At 41.2% G+C, this 13,531-nt stretch overlaps 1 protein-coding gene and 1 long non-coding RNA gene across 9 annotated transcripts in view; both read right to left on the bottom strand.

The window, feature by feature from the left end:
* Positions 1 to 50: 50 nt before the first annotated feature.
* On the bottom strand, positions 51 to 596 carry LOC135100583 (uncharacterized). The gene is made up of 2 exons (XR_010268802.1): positions 549 to 596; positions 51 to 487 (listed from the first exon to the last, which is right to left on the bottom strand). It is a non-coding gene; the product is annotated as an uncharacterized LOC135100583 (long non-coding RNA).
* Positions 597 to 1,020: 424 nt separating this feature from the next.
* Positions 1,021 to 13,531, bottom strand: part of LOC135100582 (probable serine/threonine-protein kinase tsuA) — a 119,114-nt gene continuing 106,603 nt past the window's right edge. For 4 of the 8 annotated variants that reach the window (XM_064003616.1, XM_064003611.1, XM_064003618.1 and 1 more), the window contains 6 exons: positions 7,439 to 7,658; positions 5,792 to 7,177; positions 2,505 to 2,724; positions 2,221 to 2,365; positions 1,382 to 1,528; positions 1,021 to 1,218 (listed from right to left, as the gene is read on the bottom strand). In XM_064003616.1, coding sequence (XP_063859686.1) covers positions 6,819 to 7,177; positions 7,439 to 7,658 — 579 coding nt within the window. In that variant the 3' untranslated portion in view covers positions 1,021 to 1,218; positions 1,382 to 1,528; positions 2,221 to 2,365; positions 2,505 to 2,724; positions 5,792 to 6,818. Of the gene's footprint in view, positions 1,219 to 1,353; positions 1,529 to 2,220; positions 2,366 to 2,504; positions 2,725 to 5,791; positions 7,178 to 7,357; positions 7,659 to 13,531 lie in introns of those variants that run through there. The other 4 variants (XM_064003614.1, XM_064003612.1, XM_064003613.1 and 1 more) reach the window with 4 other exon arrangements.

A 13,531-nucleotide genomic window follows, 5' to 3' on the forward strand; every position in this document is an offset into this window, starting at 1 on the left:
CTAACAACCTCTTTGGAATAGTTGCATGTGGGGTTTGTAGTTGGATTGGGATTGCTGACATATTGTGGGGGGGACTGACCCAGTTGTGGATTAACCTGGCTTTTTATATATAGTTTTTGATGCAGTGATCACTTGGTTAGTTTCAAGGGATTTGGTATCTTTTGCATGTCCATCTATGTTTTGTTTCTGATGTGCAAGTATTGAGGGACTTGTGCCTGCAACTGGTGTGAGGGGGATCCAGTATGGTTCTTGATGTGTGGCACTGCCTCCAGTGTATATAGTATTCATTGTCATTTTTCATGGCTCCATCCATATGTGTTGTGTTCTGACTGTAAACCCTTGAGACTAAAAGGCCTTTAATCACCTTAGTGACTGGTAAGAATGGGCATGCAGTCGAGTCTTTTCCTAAAACCACCATTGACCAATTTGTGTGTCCTAAGATACACTGGTAAAGAACCAGGATTTTTTAGCATTTTATAATATAAAGCTAAAAAAAAGCTAAATTGATCACTGGAAATTTGTGTATCCAGCCTTAGGCCCAAGATGACAAGGATTGGATGGACTTAATAGCAATTGCACATAGCAGCAATTGCACATAGCAGCAATTGCACATAGCAGCAATTGCATATAGCAGCAATTGCATATAGCAGCAATTGCACAAGTGCTGGGTAGGTGGATGGAGGTGGCACAAATGCTGGTAGATGGATAGATGTTGCACAAGTGCTGGGTAGAGAGAGACCAGGAACAGACCAGTGAACAGAGTGCCAGTGACAATTGAACAATGTGTGGAAATGTTTTAAGGCCTAGATTCATTGACTGGAATTTTGGAAAGTGTACTGGAAGATGTATGGGGGTGGGGATTCTGGAGGATGTACTGTGTGCCACCATGTGCCTTGTTGCACCAGTGTTGACTCCCTAAATCTGTCTTGGTGCTTTTTAAAATCAGAACCATTATCATCCCTACATTGTTCATGTATGGTTTCTGATACCTTGAAGGGTCTCCGGAAAAATACTAGATGCTCTCGCAGAAAAATAATTTATTAAGAAAAAAAATAAAAATATAAATGTGAGGAGTCCTTTGACTTATCAAACGCAGCTTATACCAGTAACCAACCAGCCACAAAGTCTTACACACAGAAGAACCACTATGATGCACAATGCCAACTTATTTTCATGTACCGCACTGGACTTGCAACACCAGACAGGCCTGGGCCACCTCTGCCAGGGAAAATAGTAAAAAAATTAGAAAACTGGAAACAAAGACGATAAAAAATATAACATATACCAGAACTTCTCTGCCTTGCAATTCTGTAAACTATAAAATAATCAAAATTGTATACGATAGATTCCTACATTCTCTGGATAAACTTATAAAACTTGCTGTATCAGCCAACTGATGTAACACCCAACAGATGTCCGTGGTCCACCTCTAAGACTCGCTTGCAGTCACTGGATGTTGTAGAATGCAGCGGTCACCATTACACCAAATTCTTGCACTGCTCCGTCCGCAGCACCGATCCACAGTGCTCTTGCAAATAAACATTTACGATACACAACCAAGGCACTTGGATACAGTATTCGAGTTACAAAACTATAAAAATTCAATTTGAATTGCCTTTTAAATATCTCCCAAACACACACACACACACACACACACACACACACACCGCACAAAAAAAAAAAACGCACAAAAAAAACTACCCATGCAACAACTCAAGACTCATAACTGGCAAAAAAAAAAAAAAAAAAAAAACACTTTACCCATGCAACTCTCGAGACTCATAACTCTGGCTAATGAAACCAACATGGTAGCTTCGGTGCCTCCAACACCCAGTTCTTCAAGACGAGCCAAATGTTAAGAATAATAATTAAACAACTCGCCTCTCGTTCTTCATCCGACAACCGCACACTCCTCTCTTCCTTTGCCTTAAAAAAAATTCCCTAATCAAATTTGTACTGCTGTTGGGAATGAGCCATGATAATACTCCCGTTAATCTTACTAGATCACATATACCGATAACAACCACGTTTTTAAGGTCACTGATATTAACATAACAGAACGCAAATTCCTGATTGGTAATGTAATGGGCCTCTACAACGTTTATAATTATTACTAACAGACAAACAATTGTTAGAACAAATAATTTCATGAACTCGCTGATTTCCAACAGCCTATGACCTACCAAATGGTATTACACATAATGCACATAGCAAGCTAACCTTTCCATAAGATGACCACACCACGAGGACATCAACTTCATCCCCATTGCTTGTATCTTCCGTACGCTCAACTCCACCACACCGTAGCAACCAGACCAATCTTCACCACGTTCACTTTCGGCCAGAATAGCAGCGGTTCTAAACGCTGATGGGAGACAAATCCCTACGTACATAACGAAAAATATCAATACATTCCAATCTAAAGAAAATCCAAAAGTATGACCACATACAGCCCTATATAGGACTCGTAAAAAATGCATACAACGTTCAAGATAATACCTTACCACACACAACAGCCAAGATGCAACTGCCGACCACACAATCCTCGCTGTTGGACGAAGAATTCCCACAGGCTTTATAAACTCGAAGCCTCGAACATCCCCTCATCGGCATCGCTTTGACCACTTTTAGTCAAACAGCCAACAACAGTCCTTCCATCGTCCTCTTATCGCACCCCTCGTTCTTCAACCCTGATAACCGACTTCCCCTCCCACGCGTACACGCCTTAAAGTTCATACACATTCTCACATTGTCACCCTTGTGGAAGTTTTACATCATTCACTGGTAATATACTAGCCACCATAACAATCCAAGTGCCAGAGAGAGTTGTTAGCTTGACACTTGATTGAAACACGTAAATTCTATTCACCACTAACAAGTTATATTATGGTTACTCACTAAAACTACTGTTGCGAAGGATGATAAAACTATGGTGGCTATCTCCCTTCTCGGTATCATTGTACATTATTTTACTATATTAACCCGTTTATCATTATGGCATCAGCTTCATTATATTCAGTGTGTCAATGAATAAAGACAACAAAAACAACAGTTGCAGCCATGAGATGAGCAACAATCATCACCACCAATACTATTATTATTATTGCTGCTACTACTACTACTACTACTACTACTTATAGTAACAGTATTAGTGCTACAACCATTACTATTATTACCACTACTACTATTACCGCTACAACTACTATTACTACTAATGCTGTTATATCATCACCACCACTACAACCAGTACAACAACACTCCTTTGTAAGTTTTCCCAAGTTTTCTGAAAATAAACAGTACGACTTAGAATATTACTTGCAAGTCATTATCCTCACTGATTCCCTTCATTACTCCGCTCTGCATTGTTTGTATGAAATAGATAAATAATTGTGCAGACGTTGAACTATTTCTGTTAATGCGGTTAATTTTGTTTTTCTTTGCTCTGAGCTTGGGAAAGATTTAGGACAATATTCTGAGGTACTTCTGCGCCGCACCTCCATTACATTCAAAATGCTCTAATTGTTGAAGTTACACGGGCTTTAAAGAATTTTTTTGGTTCTATTGACAAATTAATGATATTTTTACATTAGGAGAGAAGGCACTCTCGAGAATCCAGTTAATCATCACTGTAGCCTTTGAAAATGGTCGTGGTGAGAGAGCAAAGCGTTTCAGAATACGAACCTTAGTTCACAACACCCGGTCCTGGCTATGGCATCCTCGTTAAGGCAGTTTAACATCCCCAAGTAGCCATTAATCAGGCGGCACGCGAGGGGAGATGAATAGCAGGCTAGGTTGCGTGCTGACTGCCCCAGCCCTGACCTGAACCAAGAGCTGCGGCTTTGTACCTAAACACTAACTAAACTCTATTGCGGTAGAGCTAATGTGCCGGGCGGAAGCGAAGCACGAATTCATATCCATTAATCCTCGAGTGATAATGACACTCTACTTGTTAGATATTTTCGGGAACCACGTACTATTTTACCGAATTCGAATGAAATTACAGGCAGTGAGAGAGATTAACCGCTCAGTCAGTCCTTTCGCTGGCAGAGTGGTGTTTCATAATCGTACTCTCAAACTAAATAAACTGTTTAATTTAAGCGCGAGAAACCAAAGGGTTAATGCTGTAATCTCTAAATTTACTCTACTCTTTAAGTATCTCATCAATGAAGGAAGTATTGGTGTTTGAAATGTTCCCGTTCCTTCACTCCCTCACAGCGCTGTCGCGTGCCAACTCACGGGACGTTGCAGTAAAAACTGCACTCACGGTGATTAACTGTCGTGTTTCAGGGTTAATTGAAAGATAATTTCTCCATATTATTCATCAAGCTCAAGCGGAGAGGCGTGGGAAGCACACAAGAGACCAACAGTTCAATAACATATCGAGAAAAATGGGTTGTGTGAATCCACCGGAATTTGACATAGGGAGAACGAGGGTTGGAGCTGTGTCTCGGATCCTAGCAGGGAATTGTGTCTGCCATTACTTTTCTGCCCCTTCAGATTGCCGTCGTATATGTAGCACTTCTATTGAAAAACTGATGTCGGTTCCACAACCCTGCATGAGTATTGGGGGCGCCTTATTGCTTGTTCGGTAACGTGCTGGGGTTTTATATAACTGGTCCCGAGTTCGAACCCCTGACATGGGAACTCTCACTTCAAACTTGATTAATTTGAGCTTCCACAACAGTATTACACTGCACTTGCGTAGTGTCTTCTGATGGACCTCTAGTTTGAGGCTTTACAAATGGGTACGCGCTGGTTTGAGACGCTACACAGGCAGGTAATCACGGGCTATGGAAACCATCATGGAAAGTAGAGAGAGAAAGAGAGGGGGAGAAAAAGAAAAAAAAGTTGACTGCGCTCTGGTGGATGAACGCGGCTAATTACCAGCTGACCATCACACACTGTCACTCAGGGGGCTTGCCTTGCATACAGACTGAGTTTTGAATGATTTTTTGACATGTAATAAAATGCACAGGCCATTAGGGATAAATACTGAACCAAAATAGAAAGCATTACGCAGACTGTCTTGAATAACAATTAGTAACAATTAATTAAACCTCCAAATTAATTTCCGCTCAGGTCACGGCCATTCATTAGCTCGGAAGAGGCTTGATGCACGACGCAGACAGGGAACGCCCCCCCCCCAAAAACACACACACACACACACACACACACACACACACAGGCAGAACTCGTTTTGCTTCTCTCTAATGAACTGTAAGAAATGTAACAGATCTCTTTTCATTATAAAGATTGACTTGTACGAGTGATAAGCTTCAAAGGCACTTCACAACTCATTCATTAAACATCGAACATCCTAAAAACCTGAATGTTCATTAATGTGTAAAATAAATAAATAAATAAATAAATAAATAAATAAATAAATAAATAAATAAATAATATATATATATATATATATATATATATATATATATATATATATATATATATATATATATATATATATATATATATATATATATATATATATATATATATATATATATATATATATATATATATATATATATATATTACGCATGAAGGGGACCTAATAAATCCTTTTCTAGCAGGTAGGTTAGCGTGGTATTAGTGTGAGAATAAATTTTAGGTACACGGGTACACAATAAATATTTTTCCAGCAGACTGGTTAGTATGGTGTCAGTGTGTTTGCTCCCAACCAGAACGACTTAGTTACTAAATCCTTTGGTGCAGAGGAAAGGAAAATCTACAGGTTACTCTGTACAAAGGTTAGTGTTTTACTGTCTACAAATTTACACATGGTACATACCTGGCCAGGGTCTGTTATACACAAGTCTGCCGGCGGGGCGCAGAGTCCCCGCTCACCTGGGCGAGGGAAGGCCAGGACTTAACATTATTTGTCGCCGCACACCAACGCTGCACCTGAGCCGCTCGCGCGCGGTCTTGTCTCCTTGTCAGGTAACTAACTGTTCTCTCACACCAGGAGCCCAGTAACAGGAGCCAAGGCCAGCAGCGGGCAAGAAACAGGCAAAAAAGGTTGTCTGTCCGAGAAAGAGCTGACTGAAGCATTAAAAAACAGGCGGGGAGTGATCCCCTCAAAAATCTGAGTGGTGAGTGCCTGCGCCTCCCTCACTCAGCCACTCAGTACAAAGCAACGGTTGACTCAGTACGTACTGCTTGTCATCTCCCTCCAGTACGTCAGGTGCGTGTTTGTGTGTACGTCTACTACATGCAATAATAATATTATCTTTTAAAACATATACATCATCATTAAATATGAACATTACGAGTGTTTACACAACATTACACCAGATCATGAGTAGTAACCCGCGGGGAACGAGACGCGCCTCAGGGAATCCCTGTGTCAGGAGGAACACCGAGGCGGAGGCGGAAACAACGACAATCAACAAGTGATTGTAATAACAGATTATCAGTTTCTCCGTATTGACTCATAGCAAAATAGACCAGACAAAAATATGATTTGGATTTTCTTTCTTCATTTCACGCAGATATGTCTCGTAAAGGTTGAGAACAATTATCATTATCAACTATTAAGAAACGACGATATGAAGGGCGAAAGATTAATTACTCGTACGTTATGAGGAGACAATAAAGAGGGAGGAGGCGGAGGGGAGGGAGAAGGTGAGGGAGGGCAAATAATACGGAGGAGGAGGAGGAAGAGAAGAGATCTGTACAAGGACAGGGAGGGACAGGGATGTTAGAAATTCGTAAGGCATAAGGCAGAGAGAGAGAGAGAGAGAGAGAGAGAGAGAGAGAGAGAGAGAGAGAGAGAGAGAGAGAGAGAGAGAGAGAGAGAGAGAGAGAGAGACGCGGCACTAGTGGAGCAGCTTGTACAGCACGCCGAGCACCAGCACCGTCACCAGCGCAAGCACGACAATGGTGATAATCTTGGCGAAGGTGTTCATGTTGTGTTCCGCCTCCATGTATGGGTCGCGGGGCTTGGGGCGGTCGATAGAGTTCTGCACAAGGGTCGGGAAGGCCAGCTTCTGCGTGAAGGACAGCTTGGGCACCGGCTCGGGCAGGTACGGCTGGTGGTAGGGCAGCGCGCCGGCCTGGGTGGAGTCGTAGTCGAAAGAGTCGTAGTCGTAGTCGATGCTGAAGTACGGGTTGAGAGAGCGAGCCAGGGAGCGGAGGCTGAGGAGTGACGGCCGTCGGGGACGCGACCCATCTTGACCTGTGGGGAGTAAAGGACTAATGATACCTTGGATATTACTTCTGTTACTTCTAGTGCCTCGGTAACTGCCAAGAAATACTGCTTAGCTCCCGAAAGGTCTGACTGACACATATCTGGGCTTTATTTTGTTAAGGGAAAAGCAAATAAGAGTCCCAAAGGTCTGATTAATAGTGGACTTACTTAGTTAAGGGAGAAGCAAATAAGAGAATGGTTGAATGATTCATTGATTTTTAGCGCTTCGCGACTTCTTCCCTCACTCGCCTGGTATCTGCAGCCGGAAACTTGACCGCTTCTCTACTGTGTTGGAACGAGAGCGCGGGGGCGGCTGGGAGAGGGAGTGGGTGCGGGAGAGCTCCGAGCGGAGGGAGAGGCGGGAGGAGGCTGGAGAGCCGCTCTCGCTGAAGGAACACATGGAGTTGACAGAGAGCGTGACCATCTCAGGCCCGCCATGGTCGCTGTGCAGACTGTCCGACCGCGAGCACTGAAACCCACGCGGGGGAAGGTTAGCAATGTGGCGCTGATTGAAAGCGTCAACTACATACACAATGATTACAGTCCTAAAGTGAATGTTACTCTATACTTGCATATTTATAACCTAAAGAAAGAATAGATTATTTTAATATCTACTGCCATATTTTTAGTGTCCAATATATCTTTTTTTATGGCCTATAGGTTCAGATAGGTAATTCAGATGCAGCTACTTGTGGACTTCAAAATTGTGCTCATACTTAAAAAAAAAAAAAAAAAAAAAAAAAAAAGTGAAGAGAAAAACTAGTACGCCTCATATCCCATACTACGTACACAATACACATGCAGCTTTGGCCACGTTCCCAGTACACACAAACACACACACACACACACACACACACACACACACACACACACACACACACACACGCACATTCTTTCCTAGAAGTTGATCTGCCTCGAGATAATGTAAATATTCTCTCCTGAAGACGGAGTTTCTTTATCACTGAAATTCAACGAGCCACAAATGAGAAAGATGAAGATAAACAGGAAAAATATGCAAATTAGAAACTAAGAAAGATAAATGACAAAGACTTTCGGAAAGAGATATAGAGGAGGAAAGAGAATAACTATGAGAATACGGAGGAGAAAAAAAAGGAACATCTAAAGAACAAACAGTGATAAGCAAGTTTGTTCTTAGGGGGTTATTTTGGTGAGCTGCACTATCAAATTAATATCGAAAGAGAAAAGTGAACGAGAAATAAAAGAGAAGGAGGAGGAGGAGGAGGAAGAGGATGGCAAGAGAATTTCACTATCCAACCTCATAAAAGTAAACAAATCAGAAATCAGAACAAAACTACTGAAAATCTCTCAGCGTTTTGTATATTCTGATATCCATAAATTAACCAAAGCAAGTCACAACTTCAGCTGCTATGAATTATGCAATTTATATTCGTAAAAGTATTATATCTTTACAACAATACTTTGTGACTAATATTAATATAATGATTTAGTACTCGTATTTCCATTCAACATTAGCAGACAATCTTAATAATCAGCATGCAGGTATTTCAGTTTAACCCATCACCCCGACAAGGAAACTCTGATTCCTAGGATGCTGTGGTTCCTATTCGTCCTCTCTGCTTAAGTATTAATAGATAAATGCAGCACTCGTATTTCTATTCTGTATCAGCATACATCCTTAATAATCAACAGACAGTTAAGCATTTCAATTAAACTTTTAACCCCGACAAGTAAACTCTGATTGTTACACTTCTGTGGCTGCTATCCATCCTCTCTGCTAAAACACTAATATACGAGTGCAGTGCTCGTATTTCTCTTCAACATTAGCATATAGTTGTAAACATAACAAACTCTGACTATTTCAATTAAACTTTCCACTCCGAAAAGGAAACTGATGGCTAGAATTTCGCAGCTCGTCTCTCTCTTAGCCATTAATAGCCCAACACCACTCATCTGTTGGCGCGGAGTGGACCTCTCACCCCGCCTTGGCCAATACTGTACACGCGAGGCCCCGAGGAGTCACGGGTCGCTGACTGCAAAAGCGCGATGGAGCGAGAGGAAGACGAGATGGAGATGGCGAGGGTGATGGTAATGACAGTGGTGGTGGTGGTGGTGGTGTCCCGTGGGTATGTGGGTCTGTTTACTGTGATGGTCCTTAATGGAGGGGAGAGACAGATGAAAGAGGAGAGGATGTGGAGGAAGAGAAGATGGCGGGAATGGTTGTGCTGGTGGTGTCTTGTGTGGTGTGTGGAAACTGGATGATACTAGTACTGCTTAAGATTGAGGAGGAGGAGGAGGAGGAGGAAAGATGGAAGAAGAAAAAAAAGGAAAAGGAAAAATAAGAGCGAGGAGAACGAAGAGAAGGAGATGGAGGAACAGAAAGAAGAGGGAAAGTGGAGGAGAAGGTTATCGAACTCAGAACCTTTAGGCCCAGAGGCAAGCCCTGCACCACAGAGCCACGCGGCTTTAAGGGAGGTGTTGGTAGATACGCACAATAGGACAAAGAAGTGGCAGTGGTCGCTCCGTCACCTTTAAATCCACTGCTAGTGTCAAGGTCCCTGGGTGAATGGTACCCGTAAAAAAAAAGAGACGAAAAATCCCACTGAAAGACAAATATCCATATAATCCCCTTCAAATAACAAGAATATTCTTAGATGAAAGAAGATTAATATTTAAACAACCTCCATCATTATGTGTGCAAACACCTTCCGTCACTCAGCTTCAAAGGGAACAAAGATTTAAACCCTTGTTACTCGTATTCCCAAGATGAGATATAGTGGGTAAGCTGTCTTGGGCGCGGAGCCACGAGGGTAAGGAGAGACGCCGTACATGAACCACCACCAGGAACCTGTATATTCATTCAAACCTTTATACAACATCTCTGGTTCGAGACTAAGACGCTCGAATCTAAACCCGAACCAACAACCTACAATGAGTCGAGGTACAATCGTGGTTAGACGTCACGTAACCTTCTGCATGCATTTCTACTGTGTTTTGTGTCTCCCCTCAGTCATAAATTCCCTAATCTGCTAATAATACATCACCTGTCAGTTTAATTAAGAGACTATCAGCACGTTAGAGTATTTATGAGTGAGGAAAAACATTAGAATAAGAAAGATTGGAGCAGGTTATTGACTGAAATGGTTGGGATCGTTGTGGAGGAGGAGGAGATGAAGGAGCAAGAGGAAAAGGTAAAAGAGGAGCAAGTGATCGAACTCAGAACCTGTAGGCAGCGAGGCAAACATTATGCTACAGAGATTCAACTACAAGGAACTCGTATAATAATCTTGGGATCTGACAGTCTTAATGGTTCTCACGTCTAAGGCTCTCTACTCTACTTTCCAGTCAGGTGTCCTATCCCCGGTGTAAGCCTCTCATAGAGTATTCATCAACCCTTCATATTAATTTCTCAGTGTTTCTATGATGCTCCAAGGAAGGGGATACTATTACGCATATAAAGTTTTATTCCTGCCCTTCCTATATTGGAATATATTATTGAAATAATATATGGATCCTAACGATTAAACACAAGATACATTATACATGAGCACACTTCTATAACAGTACATAGTTGCAAAATATAATAATAATAACAAAGAGAAATTAATGACCTGCCTTTCTTAAAATCCAATCCTTTCAGTACAATGGCATCCATTTCATTATATTCTGCATACAAGTTGAAGGTTTTATTAGGTTTTGGACAACAATTTTGATTATCTATGGTTAAAACTCATATTCAGTTAGTTATTCACTACAATCATATCTATATTTACTTCATTTACTTTACTCTGATTAATTATATAAGATTTTGTGAAGTTTAGAAGTGTTGCATAGTAATGAATGGCTTCAAGCTCACACACACCGCCACGCATGCACACATTCTGTAAGGAAGACATTCATATTTTACTGACCACTCAACTATTTGCCACTTAGTACAATTCTATATTCCAATAACAATAGGACTCGCTATTCACATGCTGCCACAGATCCAGTCACCACTACTGCACACAACATCGTCACTGCTACACTCACTGCTACTACTACTACTACTACTACTACTACTACTACTACTACTACTACTACTACTACTACATTTACGGTATCTATCAGCAATAAAACACCAGTCCTAGTCCTGCAATGCAATTGTAGATACTAATAGCGACAGCGATGACGATAATGATGGTAATAGTGATGATAATGATGATGACCATTCTAGGGGCCATAGCAACGGCAACGACCGTACAGTTGAAGCGGATGTTTGATAATGATGATGAATATCTTAAGGACCACACCAACGATAACAACCCTACAAATTACAAAATACAAAAACACAACCACGTCTACTAAATCTGACACCACCACCTCAACCTCCACCACCACCACCACGAGCGTTGATGAAACAGTCCTCATTTTTGTTTCCCTCTGCGTCAACCTTTTCATTGCTGCACGAGTCACATGAACTCTGACCGAAAGGCAAAACTTGGGAATATTTCATGCCGTAATGCAAGCGGCGAGTCCCTGACGAACATAAAGCAACGCCACTTTGACTGTGTGCGCTAATTCCCGCTGCATTAAGGGGCTCTGACGTGGCTGTACTGTGCCCCTGACTCTGACTGCTCCATGTGTTATGCAATAGGAGGAGGCCGAGCACCGGAAAGGTCAACGCTCGGAAGTGGTGACCGACCTCCGGATGATGTTCTCCGTGGGGTTCGAATCCCGCCGGAAGGTCATAGTTTTTCTTCGATTGTACTTTGAACACCCACTCCCCCCTCAAAAAATAAACAAATAAATAAATAAATAAATAAATAAAAAAAGAAGAAGAAGAAGAAGAAGGCGAAGAAGACGAAGAAGAAGAAGAAAAAAAAAAGAAGAAACGGAAGAAGTAGTAGAAGACGAAGAAGAAAAAAGAAGAAACGGGATAAGAATAAGAATAAGAATAAGAATAATAAGAAGAAAAGAAACAGAAGAAGAAAAAAAGAAGAAACGGAAGAAGAAGAAGAAGAAGAAGAAGAAGAAGAAGAAGAAGAAGAAGAAGAAGGAGAAAGGGGAAAACAAGACTTACTCTCACTCCTGCCGTGGAGTGGGAGTGCAGCCAGGAGGTCCGGGTGGCGGCATAGGGTTTCATAATGCAGGTGTTCCCTCAGTGACTTATGTGTGCGTCACGAATAACCGGGCAGTCCATTTAAGTCTTAGAAAAAATAAAAAAAAGACTACGGAGGCCATGATCTATGATATCAAAATAAATTAATAAAAAAAGAAAGGAATAGAGGAATACAAATGCAAAATAAGTCTAAGATACCTATTACAATAGAGAAGTATGTATATAGATATATAGATAGATAAATAAATAAATGAACAAACGGACTGATTGATTAATAGACAAGTAAATGAATGAGTAAATGAATAGAGTTCCTTTACTAACTTTATACAGACTGCCATTGATTATACTTAACAAGTCCATACAAACTAAAGCCCACACATAACCTAGGAACATTTCTAAAGACACAACTGAGGTACACAGAGTGAGGATACCTGATGACCTAGCATCGCCTCAACAAAAAGCCACATTACCGCAGCAGGAAACAGTACCTATCTACTTTAAGGTTCCGTGTTTAGAGAGCTGCAGACCCCAATAAGGCTACCACTTCATTCCTCAACTGTTAACGAAGTAAGTGGCGATTACCACGTGTAGGTCTGGTGACTTCTTGCAGCTTCCCGTATTTTTATCTTCTGATGTTCTTAACTAACAGCCGTCCTACATGCGTCTACTGTCTAACTTGACCTCAGCATCCAACCACGTGCGGCACTACTACCACAGTCATAATCTCCACTACAACCACACAACCACACGATGCATAACACGATCACCACCACAACTAGTCATATAAACGCAACACCTGACACTATTTTTTTCCATAAACATCTACAACTTTCTGGACATTTATTTTTGTACTACATTCTCTTAAATAGTCCAATAATCTTAAGAGAACGAGGTAAACCTTATATTATCTTTTTCATGCAATTTTTGACTGTGCTATGAATATTAAGCAGTGATGAGAATAAATCTGCTAGCAGTCTCTGTATCACAACCAACCATTCACACATCAACTACTGTACAAACACCGCAACTACTGCACCTCCATTGACTACAACACTGGCAAGTCACACAATCAGACTAAAATTTTGATGCTGCTACACGTCATAGTTTAAGGATCACGTAATTGTTCTCAGTCTTATCCACATCCTTCTACTGTTATGAGAGTTTTTGTAATTAAGTCTTCCTCCAAACTTGTAGTTAAAAAAGTTTGGCCATTTTTAAAAACGTAAACCCTTGTGGAATTTGGTTTAATGAGTGTTTGTGTG

The sequence above is a fragment of the Scylla paramamosain genome, chromosome 5 (genome assembly GCF_035594125.1).
Source record: "Scylla paramamosain isolate STU-SP2022 chromosome 5, ASM3559412v1, whole genome shotgun sequence".
Lineage (NCBI taxonomy): Eukaryota > Metazoa > Arthropoda > Malacostraca > Decapoda > Portunidae > Scylla > Scylla paramamosain.